This window comes from Micromys minutus (genome assembly GCF_963924665.1).
Source record: "Micromys minutus genome assembly, chromosome: 4".
In the NCBI taxonomy this organism is placed as follows: Eukaryota; Metazoa; Chordata; class Mammalia; order Rodentia; family Muridae; genus Micromys; species Micromys minutus.
In genome coordinates, this window is record NC_137973.1 from 14,495,555 (window position 1) to 14,515,696 (window position 20,142).

Sequence of the window (20,142 nt, forward strand, 5' to 3'; positions counted from 1 at the left end):
CTGTTACATGCATATCTGGGGCCGTGGGTCCCTCCATGTATATACTTGGTTAGTGGTTTAGTCCCTGATGCTCTGGGTGGTCCAGTTGATTCTCTTCTTCCTATTGGATTGCAATCCCCTTCAACTCCTTCAGTCCTTCCTCTAGCTTTTCCATTGGTGCCTCCAGGCTCAGTCCTATGGCTGGTTGTGAGTATCTGCATCTGTAGGAATCGGGTGCTGGCAGAACATCTCAGGGAACAGCCCTAGGAGGTTTCTGTCAGCAAGTGCTTCTTGGTATTTATTTATTTATTTTATTTCATTTTATTTTATCGTGTGGGGTTGGTTGTCTGCAGTTGGAATGAAGCCCTAGGTGGGGCAATCTCTGGATTGCCTTTCCTTCGATCCCTGCTCCATTTTTATTTTAAAAAGTACAATCACAATTGTTTAATAATTTTAAGAGGTCTCTAAAAAAGAAATGTCAGATATAATTAAAAAAACACAAAGAATAAAGATAATGTGTGTCTTGGAAACACCCCAGTAGCAATAAGTGGTTGCAATGAGACACTTCCTCTCACTTTTGTGATTCAACCTATGTCATGTAGAGTTATTAACAATGTTCAAAATTGTTAGCCTATGGCATACATTCTTTTTAACTATGTGGCGATGAAATGTCAACCTATGGCATAAATTTTTATTAACCATCTCCAGGAACATCTCCTTATGGCATGGATTCTTATTAGCCTCATACAGGGAGGTCAACTGTAATCCATGTCCTTTGAACAATGACTGCTTAACCAGTGACTGTGTTGGGTAGGTAGAAATCTCTGTGCAAAACACATATATTATCCATAATTGTCCCTGACTCTGACAGGGATGGGCTACAGAGGACGTGCCAGGCTGGATGATGACTCTACATCCCTATTTTACAACACATTCATGCTTTCATGTATGCATTACATATGACATTCTTACTACTAAATGTTTCAAAAGTTACCTAAATCATGCATGAAATGTCCCGAGTGACATTGCCCTTCTCCACTTTGATCGCTTCTTTCTTTGAGTGTATTTATTCTAATCCTTACCATTTTGAACGGCAAATCTGAGTAAAGAGTAGATGAAGTATTTCAGTTTCCATTTCTAACAAGCTATAATGGAAAACCAATATTTTCTTAATATATTTTCAATTTATATCACTGAAATTATTTTTTTGGGGGGGGTTCAAAGTTATAATACATGGTTTACAAGAGGAAAAAAGAAAGGAGCTGGTTACAGGTACTGAAGAGTTGGGGAAAGAAACAAAATGAGGAAATATAAGGAAGGGACAAGTCTGAGGAAGATCCAGTGGCCGGAAATCCCAGTCCCTACCCACAGCCCAGCCTTTAGAGCAGGAGAGAAGAATTAGATCAGTTTTGTTTAAGAGTTTATAAAACTATCAAATCACTACAAAGTTGGATTGGCTTCTTTTGAGCCTCCAGGTTATGTCTGCCTCTCTGGCCGTTCCTGCTTCTTCACCAGACAGATTCGGTTCCCCTAGGCCTCCGCCTTTCCCAGTCTGGCATTTCCACGGAGGGTGAGCACAAAGAGTGAGGCCGCTTCACATTCTGGCTTGTGAGTCCATCCAGACTCGTAAGCGGAGTGTAGGGCTCCAGGGGCAAAGATGGATGGGAGGGGCAGTCCTTACACCGGACAGGGCAACGAACAGAGGCCACCCCAAGAGATCTCTCTTCCTTTGCCCCTCACCCCAACTCAGGAGGAGGGGACAGCTGTCACCAGAGCTGGTGAACATTTCGGCTCGGCACTGATCCCACATCAGCAGTGAACCTGAGGACATCAAGCACTGGGAGAAGGTTGAGAAGGGCTGTGTCACTGGGGTCACTGAAGCAGGATTTGAAGGGGATGGCATTGTCTGGGTGGCTCCTGTAAGCCCCGGGGGAGTTATTCAGGATCATGATGCTGGAAAGGTCCCTGTGGACCGCAGAGAGGTCTTGGATGTAGCCTCCCAGTTCCAAAGCACAGTGCTGTCTGTAGGATTCCCTCTTAAGAATGTTTCTGCTGCTGTCCAGTTTATCTGCCACAGCTGAGCCATGCATCCCCATGCTTTCTGGAAACACCAAATACTCATACAAGCGGCTTACCACTTCTAAGAAGAAATCCACATGGGGTCACTTATGTCAAAAAAAAAAAAAAAAAAAAAAAACTCGCACAGGATATTTGTATATTACCACTTTGAGGATGAAATCAGGAGGTGTTCCAGGACTCACTGTAGGCCTCTACCCCATCATGGTAGAGTGAATAAGTTCATTAGATCCAGCACCAGGATCTTCCTCTTCACCTGGGCTGACCCACAGTGGGAAGTGAAATTATTCTTTAGAGAAAAAAGATGTACGTTTTAATTTTAATAGTATATTATTGTCAAGTAAAGAATAGAATTTGTGGTATGTGTATATGCTTAGATACATACTACAATATATCTAGTAATTATGATCATATTACTTTTCATGTTAGAATGTAATTTCAGGGTAACCTTCCATAATATTGAATGAAATATCAGAGGAAACAATGTGTATATTTTAGTAATATGTTACATTTTAAGTTACTTGTGTATTTATTGTAGAGATAGACTTGATGTCTGGTCTAGCCTTCACTTTCTATATAGATGTGATCTTCCCTTGGGTTGTGTAGCGCAGAGGCTATCAGTGCGTGTTATATGTCTGAAAAAGAAATCCTAATCCCTAAAAGATTTACTAAAAATACAACAATGCAAGTGATACACGAGAAAGTATTGTGCTAAATAAATACATAATTTAGATGCATACACAACCAAAATGAAATCTTCCATGTAGTTTTAAAAAGATACTTCAGAGATAAGGAAGCCTGAATCCCCAGTGTCCTGATTCACATTGAAATACCCCTTACTTTTAAAGGAAGCATCCTTTAAAACCAAAGGGTACTACTACCTCTTTATTTTCCAAGGATAAGAAACACGGAACAAAGTTTCAGGGGGCATGGAGATCTATGGTGGACTGTTAATCCAGCAGCATGGCTGCTTCTGCAAGGGATCATGTCCCAAATATGATGCAGCTGGAATGAAGACATGCCTCATACCTTAAACCGTCGGCTGGAATATGAGAGCACTTTGTATATACCTTTGGTCTCTCTGGCTGCAATACAAACAAGCCTGTAATACACACCTCTATTCTCAAATAATGATGTCTAATTAGGGGCAGATAAGATGACAAAACAGAGAAAGGTTTGACAGAATGAGTCAGAAATGGGATAAGCCCAACTCTCATACAAATAGACAAGAAAGAGAGGCTGCTTAAAGAACATTCTGGGAGAGTTGACTTAGTTCATATTGGGAGGGGTGAGGGTAGGGACTCTGGATTTAGGTTCAGTTCAGTTATTGCTTCTCAGTCTTTGGCTAAGATCAAGTGTAAGTTCAGTTCAGTTTAGTAAAGAGCAGAGCAGCTGAGTTTGAAGCAGTCTTTCCACGGAATGCAAATCCATCAGAAGTAGAGAGAAGCCAATTAGAATCAGTCAGCTTGGAGAAGAGTTTGAGCCAGAAAAACTGAGTTGAAGTAGCCCACCAAATTTCAGAATGAACTAGAAAGAGTAAGTTTATTCAGTATTAAACCTTGGAGGCTGAAACCTTCTAGGCTTAGGTTAGCAGAGGAGCCTGGAAGCTGAAATTTTTTAGGGCCTGGACTTGTAGAAGATTAGATTGTACAGAGATGAGAAGCTTTCAGGCCTAAGCCTAGAGAAAGAACTACTCTTGTCACACCTCAAACTTTGTTTTTGCAAAGGTCTTTATATATATATATAATGAAATAAAGGTGATATTTACATTTACAGAACAGATATTTACATGGCAGGGAACAGAACTAGGTAGAGACTGCTACTGTCTCTCCCATGTTTGCATCCTTAGCAAACAGCATTGGCAAAACTTCTGGACCTAATTTGCATACATTTCAAAGTCACCCACATTAGAGTCATAAAATTGTTCTGCATTTTGATACTACTTAGGAAAATAATTACATGTTCTGATTTGTATTGTTTTTACAGTAAGCTCCCTTTTTATTTCCTTTTCAAATTTCCATTACAAACCAATTTATTTTATTTACATAAACTTTTTACAATATCTAAAATTTGATTAATAGAATATTTATGAGAAAAAGAAGGGTTGGGCCTTTTATTGTATAGAACAATCCAATCTCAACTCATGATCTTTCTGCTACTGCTTACAAAATGCCTGGCTAATTTATGTCATATAACTGTCTGTGAACCTAGTGATCTTACAAATATTCTGAATTATTATATATAGACTTCCCTATTTCTTTAGTAATTGGCAACTGAAAATAAACACTCACACAGTTTAAATTATCAGTGAAAATAAAAAAAAAAACTTTTATTTTACAGAGATTAAAATATCTACAGAAAACAATACATTTGTTTATTGGTGATTTTACCTGATGTGACAAACCTGTTGCTGATGAGCACTCAGTACTGAATAAATCAATTCTCCATAGTCAAAAACCTCAACTCCAGTTCAAGTTACATTGATAATAAAGCGTCACAAAACATGATAGCATGATAACCAAACAGGAGAGTTGTAGTAAATGAATTAATTCCTCCATTTGGGTCAGACACTTAAGATTCCATCCAGGGAAGAAGCATGAAGCCTGTTCTGCATTAGGTGAGCTTTGGGGTTACCCTGTAACATCATTACAGAATAATCACCTATAATCTGCAAGACTAGGTTAGGACAGGCTAATAGAGCAAGACTGGAGGAGTTCACGTTAAGGAAGATATAGAGGCTGTATTCTAACAATGTAAACAATTTTTGTATTCATTTATTATTTAGAATTTTTATAAGATTTATCAAAATATGCAAGATTTCATTTCTTTGTTTTGCTGGATTTTATTTTTAATATAGCGAGCCCTTGTGTATTTCTTTTTATCATATGAGTAGGAGTTAGCCTAATTTCAGTTTCTATCAGAGTAAAATAGTTTTCTTGTGTATCCTCTGTTTAATCTCCGGGGAACCACTGTATTAAAAACTCATTACACATCTGTATTGAAATACAATAATGTGGGCTCATGGTATACAATTGACTTACCTTCTCTTCGTCTAACAAATGTTAAGATTATTGTAGAACTGAAAAAGCTACTACTACATTTTTGTTTATTAGCTTACTCAGGCTTCTGAGAAGAATATCAATACTTTTAAAAAGAGTACTTCATAATGCATAAGCATTTAAAAATCATTGGCTAAATATTTGTCTTAAAGCTTCTTATGTTTGCCTAGTTCATTGTGAACATAAAGCTGTTCTCATGTCATAAAGAACCTGCTGTGATGAACCCTAGGAGATCATCTACCTGTAGTTTTCTATGTGCCCACGTGACTCAGACACACCTTGTGAGGGGATTCTCTTGGGTGGAGAGCTTCACTTAAGTACATTTTGTGTAATGCTCAAGAAAATTGCTTGGTGAACAGATCCACTGACCTTCAAAACATGGTCTTAATTTCAGTTATTTCTTACCTTCACAGGATTTTGAGACATGCATATGCTATTTTACATTTTTAGATTTAACTGTGACACAGAGTAACATCACTGAAGATATTAGTAGAAATAAATATCTAGTGAATCTGGTGACATGAATTCACTCACAGTGTCTAGAACATGCAAAGAGCTTAGATCTTTCACATACATGCAATTAGTTCACGGGGTATGAGATTCTTAAAGAGAAAAAAACAGTCCCGTTTTTTTTTTATACTTATCATCAAAATGATTTAAAGTGCAGCATTTTTATAAATAACTTACTCCATTAGTTTAACATGTTACTTTACATTTTAGGTCTTTTATTACTGGTCAATTTTACTAAGTTCTTCTTTATAATTTATTGAAACATGGTCACTTTCGTTCAATTAATGTGAGTGTGAGGAATGTAAGATTGGGGGATCATTTACATAGACGTAAGGGAAACGGCCTGCTTCATGTCAGATCATCTGCACGCTCATACTTTATTTCTACGATCTCTGTGCTTTCTAGAGGTTACACAGAAAACCCTCACAGTGGACACCAGCATTACTTTTCCTGAAGCTACTTTGCAATCTGCTGGCTGACTAAGCTTACTTGCTCTTGCTTCATCTTTTCTGTCAAACATCTTTGACCCAATTGCCTTGCCATCTGGCAAAACAAACAAACAAACAAACAAAAAAAAAACCCAAACAAACAGCAATGTCCAGAATGTCCCTGCTGTTGTTTATTCTTATCCCCTTCAGGTATCGAGAATAGATGAAGCAGCTGACTTCAGTCTCTTTTTAGTTCAGATGCTATTGCTATAGAAGCATGAATGGCTCTTGAGTTATTATTGATTTAAGTCTAGGTGGACCCCACTCTGAGAGGGTGATATACACTTATTGTTTTTTTCAAAGGATTGAGGCTTCCACTTTTTGGCCTTCCTTCCTTCCTTCCTTCCTTTCTTCCTTCCTTCCTTCCTTCCTTCCTTCCTTCCTTCCTTCCTTTCTTTCAGCTTCATATGATCTGTGAGTTGTTTCTAGGGTATTCAGAGCTTTCTGGGGTTAGTATCCCATTATCAGTGACTACATATTATGTCTGTTCTTTTGTGACTGGTTTACCTCACTCAAGATGATATTCTCTAGATGTATCCATTTTCCTAGGAATTTCGTAAAGTCATTGTTTCTGATAGCTGAGTAATACTCCATTGTGTAAATATACCACACTTTCTACATTCATTCATCTACTGAAGGACATCTGCGTTCTTGCCAGGCTGCAATGAACATGGTGGAGCATGTGTTCTTATATGTTGGGTACTTTATGCTCATTGTGACTAGTAAGATTTTAATGCATACTATCAAACCTTTAAAAAAATCAAGTACCGACAAAAATATATTCATATAGTTTTATGCCAAAATGCTTTTAAAAATCTGTACATGTATTTAGTTTAAAAAATTAAGTTGAATAAAAAAAGAAGCATTAATGGCAAAGTGAAGAGATGCAAAAACCCAGGCAGGGTGTTCCTTTGGCCCTTCTTCAACGTTCATTCTCTAGGGATAAAATTAGAAGTAGTGATTCAATCGTAGAATCATTAATATTTCAGAGGGAGAGACAAGCAATACTATAAGCCACAGTTTCTAAACTGTTTAGATTTGTAGGACAGTACTGCCTTCCTTTTACTCAGTCATAGATATCAAGTTTTCCTATGCTTAGAAAGTCATTCAAAAATCCATGTGCAATTTAATTATTAATGTATGCAGATTAAATGAGAACTGGTATTGGACATTTTTGTGTTCAAATTTCCATGACTGACTTTGACTTGGGCTAGTTTTTTCTGCATAGTTTTCCATGGAGGTTTTTAAAAAATCTTTTTAAAGATTTATTTATTTATGTTATATGTGAGTATACTGTTGCTCTGAGGGCACTGAATTTGAGATGGTTGTGAGCCATTATATGGTTGCTGGGAATTGAACTCAGGACCTCTGGAAGAACAGTCAGTGCTCTTAACCACTGACCCATCTTTCCAGCCTTTTAAGGGTGTTGTATATAGGGAAACTCAATAATGGTTCATGGATATTTACAGCAGGTGTTGTTCTTTGTGTAGTAGCTAAAAATGACCAAATTCATTTTTGCTTTGCTGAAGTTCATTTTTTTTCTCATATTCTCTATGTTTATGTTCCAAAGTGAAAACTCTTACCTATAGTGGAACTAATGACAAAAGTCTAGATTTTTTTCATGTTTGTAAATTTTCTGCCACTGAGCTACAGTGCCTAGCTTCCTCTCCTATCTTTCAATTTTAGAGACAGGTATCTGAATAGCTACAGTGTTGCTAAACCCCACTCCTCTATCTCCTCAGTGCTAAGAATGCAGGTGTGACCTGTTTAGAAAATCCAGGTATCTAGATGAGTTAATAATGGAACCTAAGGCTTTGCACATGTTCTGTAAGGCCTCTGCTCAGGAGCCTAATTACTGAAACTGCAAAAGCCTCAAGTTCCTTGATGTTACCACTTACTGAATAGCATTAAGCAATCAGTTGAGGATGAGTTGTGAAAGCCTTCCACAGCTCCTCACGGTGGTGAAATCAGAATTTCCATGTCTACAAAGGTTGGGTGCTGGCATTGTGGACTTGTGGGCATTAGCTAAAAAGTTTTCATAAATTTTGTTTTCTTATCTTTAACACATGTGAGGTCCAAGATGATTTGCTAACCACTCAATTTTCTAATCATCTATCTTGCTATGCCCAGGCTTGAAGTCACCTGTGGCACAGAAGCAGGGAAACTCTTGGTTTTGTAGGTTGAAAATAGTAAAATGATTTTACAGCCAGACTATAAGGGCATTATGACATTTTCTGATAGCTTCTAACAATTAATTCTAGAGGAAAATGTCTGCCAGGATAGGAGAATACTTGAACTAATCTGAGCTGAAGGACAGTGAAGAATTTTTTCTACTTAAAGTCATCCAGCATCAAGATAACAGCCTTAAGGGTGAGCCTGTTTAGAAACTGACTTCTCAGCTCATTTCAGTTCTCTAGGTGATAATGGCTTCTGGAAGGATGTTATCTACAACACACCCACTTCTGATGATGCTAAACAATGCTATGGGGGACTTCTGGCTTAGACCTACTCATCCACATTGATACCAAATAGTCCTTTAAGAGGATTCTGGCCAGAGTCTTATCAATCTATAATGATACTGTATTTTTTCAGTCCAGTAAGTTAGACATTTTTTGAAACACTATGATATAGCCTCTGTATTTTATATGTTTCATTGGAGGTAGTTCTATTTACTTTGCTGTTTTCAATACTTTTAGAAAGCCACAGCCCTTACTTCATCTGGGGTTTATCCACATGTAATTAAATGCCAGAAGTAGCCTTGCTGTGTCTGAATACACTTTTTCATACTTTAAAAACACCAACCAATGAGCACACATGGAAAGACCCATGACTCCAGTTTCATATGTAGCACAGGATAGCATTGTCTGGTATCAATGGTAGGAGAGACCTTTGGTCCAGTGAAGGCCTGTGTTCCCAGTGTAGGGGAATGCCAAGGCACTGAGGTGGAAAAGGTAGTTGGGAGATGGAACATCTTCATGGAAACAAGTGGAACAGGAGGGGGGATAGCAGTAGGGGGAAAGGTGATAACACTTGAAATGTAAATGCAGAGAAAAGAAAAAGAAAAAGGAAACTTGTCTAACCAGAATTTAAACCCAAAATTCCCGAGGGGCCCATCTTAAACAGAAAAAGGGTGATCCTGGAAGGCTTAATAGAGCATTAAATCTTTATAAAATCTTTAAAACAAATAAATGAGCTTTAAAATACATTCTCTAAACAAATTTTGTTAAAGAAGCACACTGTTTCTAATCTCTAACTCTCTGAGCTGCAAGGACTTATCACAGCAGGGGACCTAAACCCTGCAAACGGACTGCCCCATTTCTTTGTTTAAGGTTCCTGTACTTGAAAGATCCTGTGACTCAACATGGTGCTGGCTCCCTCTTAGACAATAGAACTATCTTAACCTGAAAATCTTAAATCTCTCCTGGATTCTTGCTTAACATGTTGGTTCGCATTCTGTTGTGATAAATATTGAAAAAAACAGAGCCTGGTCCCACGAATTCTGCTTTGTGAGCTGCTGCCCTTGGCTCTCTCAGACCAGAGAGGTCAGTAGCTGCTCCAGCATGGCACCTCACCACACCACTTCTCATGAACTCAATTAAGTCGCCACATGAAAGAGCATGCCACACAATATCTCTAATCCAGTTGATAAAATATAATTTGCCCATCTGGATAACACAAAATCCTGTACAAACTTGTCCCTTTAAAATCTACATAGCAACCTTTATCTAAGTAGAGCCACACAGAGGTTTACCCACCTCCCCCAACCTCTCCCAAAAACCTTTGAGCATTAAGATGGCATTCTGTAGTGGTCAGGATGTATTCTTACACGGTATCTTGAAAGCCTTGATTCTTTTTTTTTAAAGGACCTTTATTATCAGACCTATGACTATCTTTTATTTATTTTTTCCTTATAACTTCATTAAAAAAAGAGAGGGATACATATACAGATTTTTAAAGGCATTTTGGCATAACACTATACAAATAATTTTGTCAGTACTTAATTCTTTTAGAGGTTTGATAGCGCGCATTGGAATCTCACTAGTTACCATAAGCATAAAGTACATGTAGGACAGAATGTAACGTGGAAACAGGTTTCTTGTGGAGTATAGATTAAACATAATGATCTCTGAATACCAAAAATTGCCCAAAGGCTATTATTTTTGCCCTTGGATTAATAATGATTTAAGGTCCAGGTGTACCACACTCTGAAAGGGTGCTATACATTTATTTGTTTCCAATGAGGACTGAGGCTTTCAGTTTCTGGCCTTAGTTTTTTTGAACTTTATATAACCTGTGAGTTCTGAAGTATTCAGAGTTTTCTGGGGTTAGTATCCAATTATCAGTGACTGCATATTATATCTGTTCTTTTGTGACTGGGTTACCTCACTCAGGATGATATACTCTAGATGCATCCATTTTCTTGAGAATTTCATTAGGCCGTGGTTTCTGATAGCTGAGTAGTACTCCATTGTGTAAATGTACCACAATTTTTGTATCCATTCATCTACTGAAGGACATCTGGGTTCTTTCCAGCTCTGGCTATTATAAATAGAGCTGCAAAGAACATTGTGGTGCATGTATCTTTGTTGTGTGTTGGAGCTTCTCTGGGGTATATGCCCAAAAGTGGAATAACTGGGTCTTCAGGTAGTACTATGTCCAATTTTCTGAGGAACCGCCAGACTTATTTCCAGAGTGGTTGTATCAGTTTACAACCCCACCAACAGTGGAGGAGTGTTGCTCTTTTGACAGCATCTTCTGTCATCTGAATTTTTGATCTTAGCCATTCTGACTAGTGTGAGATTGAATCTCAGAGTTGTTTAGATTTGCATTTCCCTGATGACTAAGAATGCCCAGCACTTCCTTAGATGTTTCTCAACCATTTGATATTCATCAATTGAGAAATTTTTGTTTAGCTCTGTACCCCATTTTTGAGGATTATTTGATTCTCTCGTGTCTACCTTCTTCAGTTCTTTGTATACTTTGGCTATTAGGACTCTATCAGATGTGGGGTTGGGAGAGATCTTTTCACAATCTATTGGCTGCCATTTTCTCTTTTTTGTCAGTGTCCTTAGCCTTACAGAAACTTTGCAATCTCATTAAGACCCATTAATCGATCCTTGGTCTTAGAGCACAAGCTATTGATACTCTGTTCAGAAAACCTTCCCCGGTGCCTATGTGTTCTAAAGTTTTACATATTTTCTCTTCTAATAGTATCAGTGTACCTGGTTTAATGGGGAGATCTTTGAACCACTTGCACTTGAGCTTCGCACAAGGAGATAAGAAAGGGTCTATTTTCATTCTTCTGCATGCTGAATGCCAGTTGAACCAACACCATTTGTTGAAAAGGCTGTCCTTTTTCCATTGAATGTTTACAGATCCTTTGTCAAAATTCAAGCGACCATATGTGTGAGGGTTCATTTGTGGATATTTTATTCTATTCCATTGATCCACATGACTATCTCTGTACCAGTACCATGCAGGTTTTTAACATAATTGCCTTGTAATATAGCTTGAGGTCAGGAATGGTGATTCCCGCAGATGTTTTTTTTGTTGTTGAGGATGGATTTCAAATTTCTAGGTTATTGGTTATTCCAGATGAATTTGTACAATTGCTCTTTCTAACTCTATAAAGAATTGGGTTGGAATTTTGATGAAGATTGCATTGAATCTGTAGATTGCTTTTGGTAAGATGGCCATTTTTACAATGTTGATCATTCCAATCCATGAGCACGGGAGATCTTTCCATCTTCTGAGATCTTCCTCAATTTCCTTCTTCAGAGATTTGAAATTCTTGTCATACAGGTCCTTCACTTGCTTATTAAGAGTCACACCAAGGTATTTCATTCAGTATCTTGGAAACCTTCATTAGACAGTCAGTGATTTATACCCTCTCATGACTGCCTCTCTTGGCTTACATAGACTCATTTTCCAGTGTCCAGGTAACACCTCACTCTACCACCTGCTGTGCAATCTTAAGGTGTCTCTCCTCTATACTCTTCATTTACTGGCACAGTGTCTTGTTGCCATTACTACCAGCCTGAAACACAGTAACTGGATTATTCCAAATCATCATTTTGAATCTCAGTGTACCATTTCTTTGCTCGTTTATGATCATCGTCCAGTAGACACATTGGCCATTGAAGCTTGGTCTTCTATAAGACACATGTTTGGACTCTAGCGACGAGGAGTTGCTTTCATTCAGGGTAAAAAGAACATTAGCTTCCTTGAAATACATCTTGTAATCAGACAAGTGGAAGGCAATGAACCTGATATAGCTCATATCATTTCTAGCCTAAAAATAGGACTTTAAAATATCTCATTTCTTTTTCCATATGCACATTCAAAGAAAATCCATGTCCGATAATGCTAACCATACATATTTTACATACATTAAAATTTCATCTTAAGCTTGTCTTTTTACATTTGCTTGGTAATGTAAATGTTAACTCATTTACTCAAATCTAAAAGAAATGCAGACAATATGACATTTAGCATAAATGTTAGGCTCATATAAATTTACTTCATCAAAAAAAAGGCTTTCATCAATAAAAAACTGTAAGCTTTAAGAGCAGGAGAAAGGAAAGGGACAGAAATTCTCAGGTGAAACCCAGAGAGTTTACACAGGCATAGACAAAGGAAACAGCTGTCCTATATTCTAGTATAGTGTTGTGTCATTAACTGTCATACGACTGTTGCTTTTATAATAGTTTAACTCTGCAAATGTACTTTTTATAGAGCATAGAAATATGAGACCCATATCTTTAAAGAGAATCCCAGCTTCCTAATATACAAAAGAGGGAAATCATTAAGATAATTTATAATAAAATGTTAGAATGGCAATACCTGGCATCTATCTTATTGATCTGCATTTTCAATAGAAAACAATTATTAGCTTTAGAGGTAATCCTGTATTGAAGTTCTTTAGTAACTAAGTATTGAACTTGAGGCATGTTATTTAAAACAAAATATTTCCAAAGGCTTAAAACTAATAACATTTATGTCATAAAACAGAGTATGTTAAGTCTTTAATAAGATTATATGAATACAAGTTATTTAGTCAAACTATTTCCTGACAGGGCAGCTTTACATAACACACAAGAACTACATTGTAATGAAATGAATAACATTATTCATGCAAACTCTGCCAGTTGAAGATCTCTGTTGGAGGACTTATGAAGACATAGCATGGGTGTAAGAGTTTGTATTATAGAAAAGTACATCATGGGAGTCCATATGTACTGAGATGATGACTCAAAAGATAAAAACACCTGCCAGTCCCACATCAGCAAATCCATCTCTTTTTTAAAAAAAAAATTGGACACTTTTATTTTAAAAAACAAAGATAAATGTACAGATTTTAAGCATTTTTGCATAAAAGTATAGAAATGCATTTCGTCTTTGATTTTTTTAAAGGTTTGATAGTATGCATTAAAATCTTACTAGTTACAATGAGCATAAAGTACATGTAAAACAAGATGGAAACTGGAAATAGTCAAAGTTTTCTTGGTGTATGAAGATTAAGCATAATGGTTTTTTATTTTCAATTTTTTCTTGAACTTCATATAGTCTGTGAGTTTTTTCTGGGGTGTTCAGAGTCAACTATCAGTGACTGTATATTATGTCTGTTCTTTTGTGACTGGGTTACCTCACTCAGGATGATATTCTCTAGATGCATCCATTTTCTTAAGAATTTCATAAAGTCATTGTTTCTGATAGCTGAGTAGTACTTCATTGTGTAAATATACCACAATTTCTGTATCCATTCATCTACTGAAGGATATCTGGGCTCTTTCCAGGTTCTGTCTACTATAAATAGGTCTGCCATAAACATTGTGGTGCATGTGTCTTTGTTGTATGATGGAGCTTCTCTGGGGTATATGCCCAGAAGTGGAATAACTGGGTCTTCAAGTAGTAATACGTCCTGAGTAAATTTTCTGAGGTATCACCAGACTTATTTCCAGAGTTGTTGTACCAGTTTACAACCCCACCAACAGTGGAGGAGTGTTCCTCTTTTTCTGTATCCTCACCAGCATCTGCTGTCATCTAAATTTTTGATCTTAGCCATTCTGGATGGTGTAAGATGGAATCTCAGGGTTGTTTGGATTTGCCTTTCCCTGATGGCTAATGATATTGAGCACTTCCTTAGATGCTTTTAAGCCATTCAATATTCCTCAATTGAGAACTTTTTGTTTAGCACTGTACCCCATTTTTAATAGGGTTATTTGATTCTCTGGTGTCTAACTTCTTGAGTTCTTTGTATACCTTGGATATTAGACCTCTATCTGATGTGGGGTTGGTAAAAAGCTTTTACCAATCTGTTAGATGCTGTTTTGCTTTCTTAACAGTGTCCTTAGCCTTATAGAAACTTTGTAATCTCATTACAGCCCATTTGTTGATATTTGACCTTAGAGCATGAGCCACTGGTGTTTTTTCAGGAAATTTTCTTCGTTGCTTATGTGTTCTGAGGTTTTCCCTACTTTCTTTTTTAATAGATTCAGTGTACCTGGTTTAATGTGGAGATCCTTGATCCACTTGCACTTGAGCTTTTTACAAGGAGATAAGAAAGGGTCTATTTTCATTCTTCTGCTGCTGAGTGCCAGGTGGACCAACACCATTTGTTGAAGAGACAAATGTTTGCAGAACGTTTGTCAAAAATCAAGTGAACATATATGTGAGGGCTCATTTCTGGATCTTCTATTCTATTCCATTGATCCCGTGCCTATCTCTGCACCAGTACCATGCAGTTTTCAGCACAATTGCCTTGTAATATAGCTTGAGGTCTGGGATAGTGATTTCTGCAGATGTTTTCTTGTTGTTGAGGATGGATTTTGCTCTTCTAGATCTTCTATTATTCCAGATGAAATTACACATTGCTCTTTCCAACTCCATGAAAATTGGGTTGGAATTTTGATTGGGACTGCATTGAATCTGTAGATTGCTTTTGGTGAATGGCCATTTTTACAGTGTTGATCTTTTTAATCCATGAGCATGGGAGATCTTTCCATTTTCTGAGATCTTCCTCAATTTCCTTCTTTAGATATCTGAAGTTCTTATAATACAGGTCTTTCACTTGCTTAGTTAGAGTCACACCAAGGTATTTCATAGTTTTTGTGATGATTGTGAAGGGTATCTTTTCCCTAATTTCTTTCTCAGCATGTTTGTCCTATGAGTAGAGAAAGGCTACTGATTTGTTTGAGTTCATTGTATATCCAGCCACTTTGCTGAACTTGTTTATCATGTGTAGAAGTTCTCTGGTGGAACTTTTCGGGTCACTTACATACACTATTATGTCATCTGCCCACAGTTCTGTTTTTACTTTTTTCCTTTTCAATTTGTATCCCTTTGATCTCCTTTTGCTCTCTATTTTCTCTGGCCAGGACTTTCAGTCCTATGTTGAATATTTAGGGGGAGAGTGGGCAACATTGTCTAGTACCTGATTTTACTGGGATTGCTTCAAGTTTCCCACCGTTAAGTTTGATGTTGGTTATTTGTTTGCTGTATATTGCTTTTATTCTGTTTAGGTGTGGGCCTTGGATTCCTGTTCTTTCTAAGTCTTTTAACATGAAGGGGTGTTGAATTTTGTCAAATGGTTTCTCAGAATCTAGTGAGATGACCATGTGGTTTTTTTCTTTGAGTTTGTTTATATGGTGGATTACATTGATGGATTTCCATATATTAAACCATCCCTGCATTCCAGGGATGAAGCCTACTTTATCATGGTGAATGATCATTTTGATGTGTTCTTGGATTAGGTTTGCAAGGATTTTGTTGAGTATTTTTTCATCAATGTACATAAGTGAGATTTGTCTGAGGTTCTCTTTCCTTGTATGGTCTCTGTGTGGTTTAGGAATGAGGGTTATTTTGGCCTTGAAAAATGAGTTAGATTGTGTTCCATCAGACTCTATTTTGTGGAATAGTTTGTAGAGTATTGCTATTAGCTTGTCAATAAATGTCTGATAGAATTCTATACTGAACTCATCTGGTCCTGGGCTTTTATTGGTTGAGAGCACAACCATTTCTAACTCCATTTCTAAAGCTATGGATGCTTTCTTTCGCCTTTAAGCAAACTTACTTTTATATACACACATCAGTCATACAAACAAACACACTCTGACAAAAATGTATAACATTGTTTTCAAACATTTGCTACTTTGATTGAAGAAAATTGAAAGTATCAAAGCACTTAGATAATAATTATATGTGCCTTCAATTTCTGTTATTTAACCCCCTTTAAATTTATATTGTGTAGTCACAAAATATAATGGCTGACTTAGAAAAGAATCGAATGACATTTTTCTTATTTATTAACTAGTGTTTATCTCGTTGATTTGTTTGGTCTCCATTTAGTATTTCATAAACTTATTATTCACAAATATTAAGTGTGTCTTTAGGTTAGCAATATATTTTTATATATATTCTCATATTGCCTGGTTTAAAACAATAAATGAGACATTACACAAACATCAATACAAACTGTTGAGAATCCCTTATTTTCTACAAATCTGCACCACTAAGGGTATTTTATATTTTGGGAGTATGATACCTATTGTAAATACTGGGACAATACTTATTTGTTGATTTAAAACTGTTAACTAATTTGAAGGCTTTAGCTACCATTGTTTCTTCTAAATGTGTATCTTAATAAAACTGACTTAAGTCTTCTTGTTTTAAGTGAAATAAAATTGTTCTTAGTTGGTCCCTTAGTCTTTGTTCCAGAAAATAGACTGTTTGAAAACTTACCTCTTTCTGAGCCATGGAAGCCTTGCGGGTTCTCCTCAGCACTTACACATGTTTTTCGCCTAGGATTTTAACCTTGTTAATCATTATTTGTATCACAAGTCAACTAACTTTTACTGATGTGTTTTTCCTCTTCTCTTCCTTTTTTTGGCATGCTGCAGTAGCTAACATATTATGGAGAGAAGAAGGTACTAAATCCAATTGATTTTTATAATTTTGTGTCTTTTGTTTGACTTTTACTACATTTTGCAGACAATCATTTATTTTAATATTGGGAGTGTTTTCACTTTGATTCAATATTTTATTTGACTGTAATACATTTTCTTGGTATAACTCTAGACTCTTAAAGAATTTATTAATTACATGGGATAGAAAAATAGTTCAGTGAATAAAGGCACCTTTATACTTGATGACATGAATTTATTCCCTGGGGCCCATTTGTTTCAAAGAAAGCACACACTTCTCTAGAGTTCTTTTGACCTCTTTCTGTATGCTGTGATATCTATACCTCCCACATACCCCTAAAGTAAGTATAAAATAGTAAGTATTATTTCTTGTCACTTGGATTCATTAATAATAGTCTCTTCCATTATAGTAGTTTTAAAATTTTAAAAGTATGTCAAGACAGTAAAATCAATTACAATTACCGTACTTTCCACAGCAAATCTTGTTTTAGTTTGAATAAGAACAACTATCCAACTGCCCTAAAAATTGCAATATTATTGTATATAGAAATGAGTTACTATGTTGAAGGATAATTTAAATAGAGTTTCACTTCATAGCACAGGCCTACCACTTGGTATAAGTCTTCATGTTTATTTCTGAAATACGTATAACTTTTACTAATACTCACAAGGCTCCTTCTGGCTTTTTAACGATAGTCTAAATTGGATAAATGGTATACAAAAAATTAGGACAAGAATTTCTACTGTTTCCTTCACTGAATCACATAAACTTTAAACAGTGGCATTCACTTCTGTTGCCATTGAGAAGGCATTTCAACTCTCACATTAGTTTCTTCAATACTTCTTTTTGATCTTCTTTATTAATGGAGTTTTTGAAACTGTTCTCTGACTGTGTATCCCTTTAATTCAACTTGAATATTTCACCTTTGAATTCACATAGCTCAATTATGCTAAAATCAGCATTCATATGTTTTTAGTGTTTATTTATACCATATTTCCTTTTCAAAGCAAATGAATATCAATCTGGACATTAAAAATCTTATTTCAACTCATCATTGTGATGGAGATCTCAGCATCTGCAGAGCAGGAGACAATAAACCACAGATCTGAGTCTAGTAGTTGACTCTTGGAAAATATAAAGAATTGTTCTGTCTCATTGCTGAGTCAGCTACTCTTCATGGTACTTCACACATGATGGGCATACGCTGTTCAAGTTTGTGATATGCAAACCAACTCAGAGTGCATGAAAAATGTTTTGACTTTTATAATGTCTTCATTATTAATCTATAATAATCAATGCATAATGATAACATAATATTCATAGCATAAGTATTCACCAACTGGATTATTTCAGCCAGTGAAAGGCAATGCCAATATAACTAATTCTGGAAAAAGCACAGGTAGTGACTTAGCTCACTCTTGTATGCTACTATTTTCGAGAGAAGACTTGACACCATCACTCCCAGAACTGTTAAAGTAAAAATGAAAGAATGAGCAAGACATCTTTTTCTGTTATTCTTAGAATTGAAACCAGGACTTTATATGTAAGAAAGTCTTACTATAGATAATCATAATATAAAACCATGATTTTCATATACTAATCTGATTGTTCTCAGTGTCTTATAGCAGTTTTAACTACAAAATCACAACACAAATAAGGATAACTAAATATAAAAAATTAAAAAGCAAATATTCTAGTTAGGGCAAAAAAGGTGATATTCATGTTTAACCAAATCTATCCAGGTCTTTGCATATATAATCTGTATATATCTAAAAATGTATATTGATAGCCACTGAAACTAGATTTTATTAATTACTAAAAGTATTTAAATGCAGTAAGACACTTTGATTATCAAATCATAATATAATTTTAAGTTATTATGGACTTTGTTATAAATTATAACATCATTTGAAAGTTTAATTCAGGAAAGTTATCCCCACAACATGCCTGATTCCATTAAGTTAAATGAGTACCCAACATCCAGAAATGACTCAAATCACATTGAAATAAAATTCATCATATATATCTGCTGTTTATAATAAATAGCAGTGAGCAGGGCACAAACTCATTCTATCAGTGTTCTGTCTCCAGGTGCTACATATAAGTACATGGCATAGCCATGTGTCCTCCAGTACATTAATATTGTATTAAATGTTCAGAATCGCTTAGAAATACTTTCTGCTTATAACAGCACTTACAATTCTTTCTATGTCTTCTATAACTTGTGTAGAGAAGAAAAACAGAGTATAGAGGAACGAGGAAATCATGAACTCATCTCTAGAGTCAGTATACACAAGATTAGTGATTTATTGGGGAGAGTCATGATACCTGTGTTTGTCTCCATCAACAAAGAGAAAAGAAAATGGAAAAGAAGAAGGCTATTAGAGCTAGTATGGCAGAGGCTTTTATGGAACTCTAGGGTGGTTGTAATGTGCTGAAGCACTGGACACTCATTAAAGCACAGAGTAATTAAAACCTGTGTGATTCATCATTCTTAATGTGAGAATCAAGACAACTTCATTTTTACAACAGTATGACTGGCTTACATGTACTGTTTTTAATATGCATTTACACTTTAGTACTTAAATAAATCCTGAGAATGGGGAAGTTAACTTGTTTGAGGTTCTCATGAGTTCTAGGGCATCTTTACTCTTGAATAGTTAGTTTGTACACAGACTCTTTTGAGTCCTAGAATTCAACAGAGAAAGGAAGCCAAATGTTATGTACAGGACATATTCTTGTTTTAAGCATTAGGTTTTCAAAAGTAATGAGCAGAATTAAACTACTTTAAATTTTCAAATATTTTTATGACGGGTTTAATAGCAGGGATCAGCTTACTTAACTATTTGAGAATCGAATTGAGACCATTCAGATGACATCACGTGCTTGTAGATTCAAGAACAACACACTGCTCATACAGAATAATGAATATGACATTGTGCTCCACTATGAGCGTGGGCAGAAAGCTCTTGGTGTATTATGACGTGAAAGACTATAAGAAACATACTACAAAAATGGCAAAATTGAAATTTTATTGGGATCATGAATTTTTGGGAAAAAAACCTGTAAAACTGCATATTATAGGGAAGGTAGAAGTTTAGCATGGA

General features: G+C 36.0%; 1 protein-coding gene and 1 pseudogene across 4 annotated transcripts in view; one reads left to right on the forward strand and one right to left on the reverse strand.

Annotated features, from left to right (window-relative positions):
- Positions 1-20,142, forward strand: part of FSTL5 (follistatin like 5) — a gene marked incomplete at both ends in the record, with an annotated part of 572,330 nt that overhangs the window by 460,533 nt on the left and 91,655 nt on the right. For 2 of the 3 annotated variants that reach the window (XM_080915373.1, XM_080915374.1), the window contains one exon: positions 17,011-17,037. The exons of the other annotated variant lie outside the window; for it this stretch is intronic. In XM_080915373.1, the coding sequence (XP_080771499.1) occupies positions 17,011-17,037 (27 nt within the window). The remainder of the gene's footprint in view (positions 1-17,010; positions 17,038-20,142) is intronic. 3 annotated transcript variants of the gene reach the window in all.
- Positions 1,746-12,347, reverse strand: LOC308419556 (CTD nuclear envelope phosphatase 1-like; annotated as a pseudogene). Its single transcript has 3 exons — positions 12,146-12,347; positions 6,001-6,167; positions 1,746-2,344 (listed from the first exon to the last, which is right to left on the reverse strand). The product of its transcript is annotated as a CTD nuclear envelope phosphatase 1-like (transcript).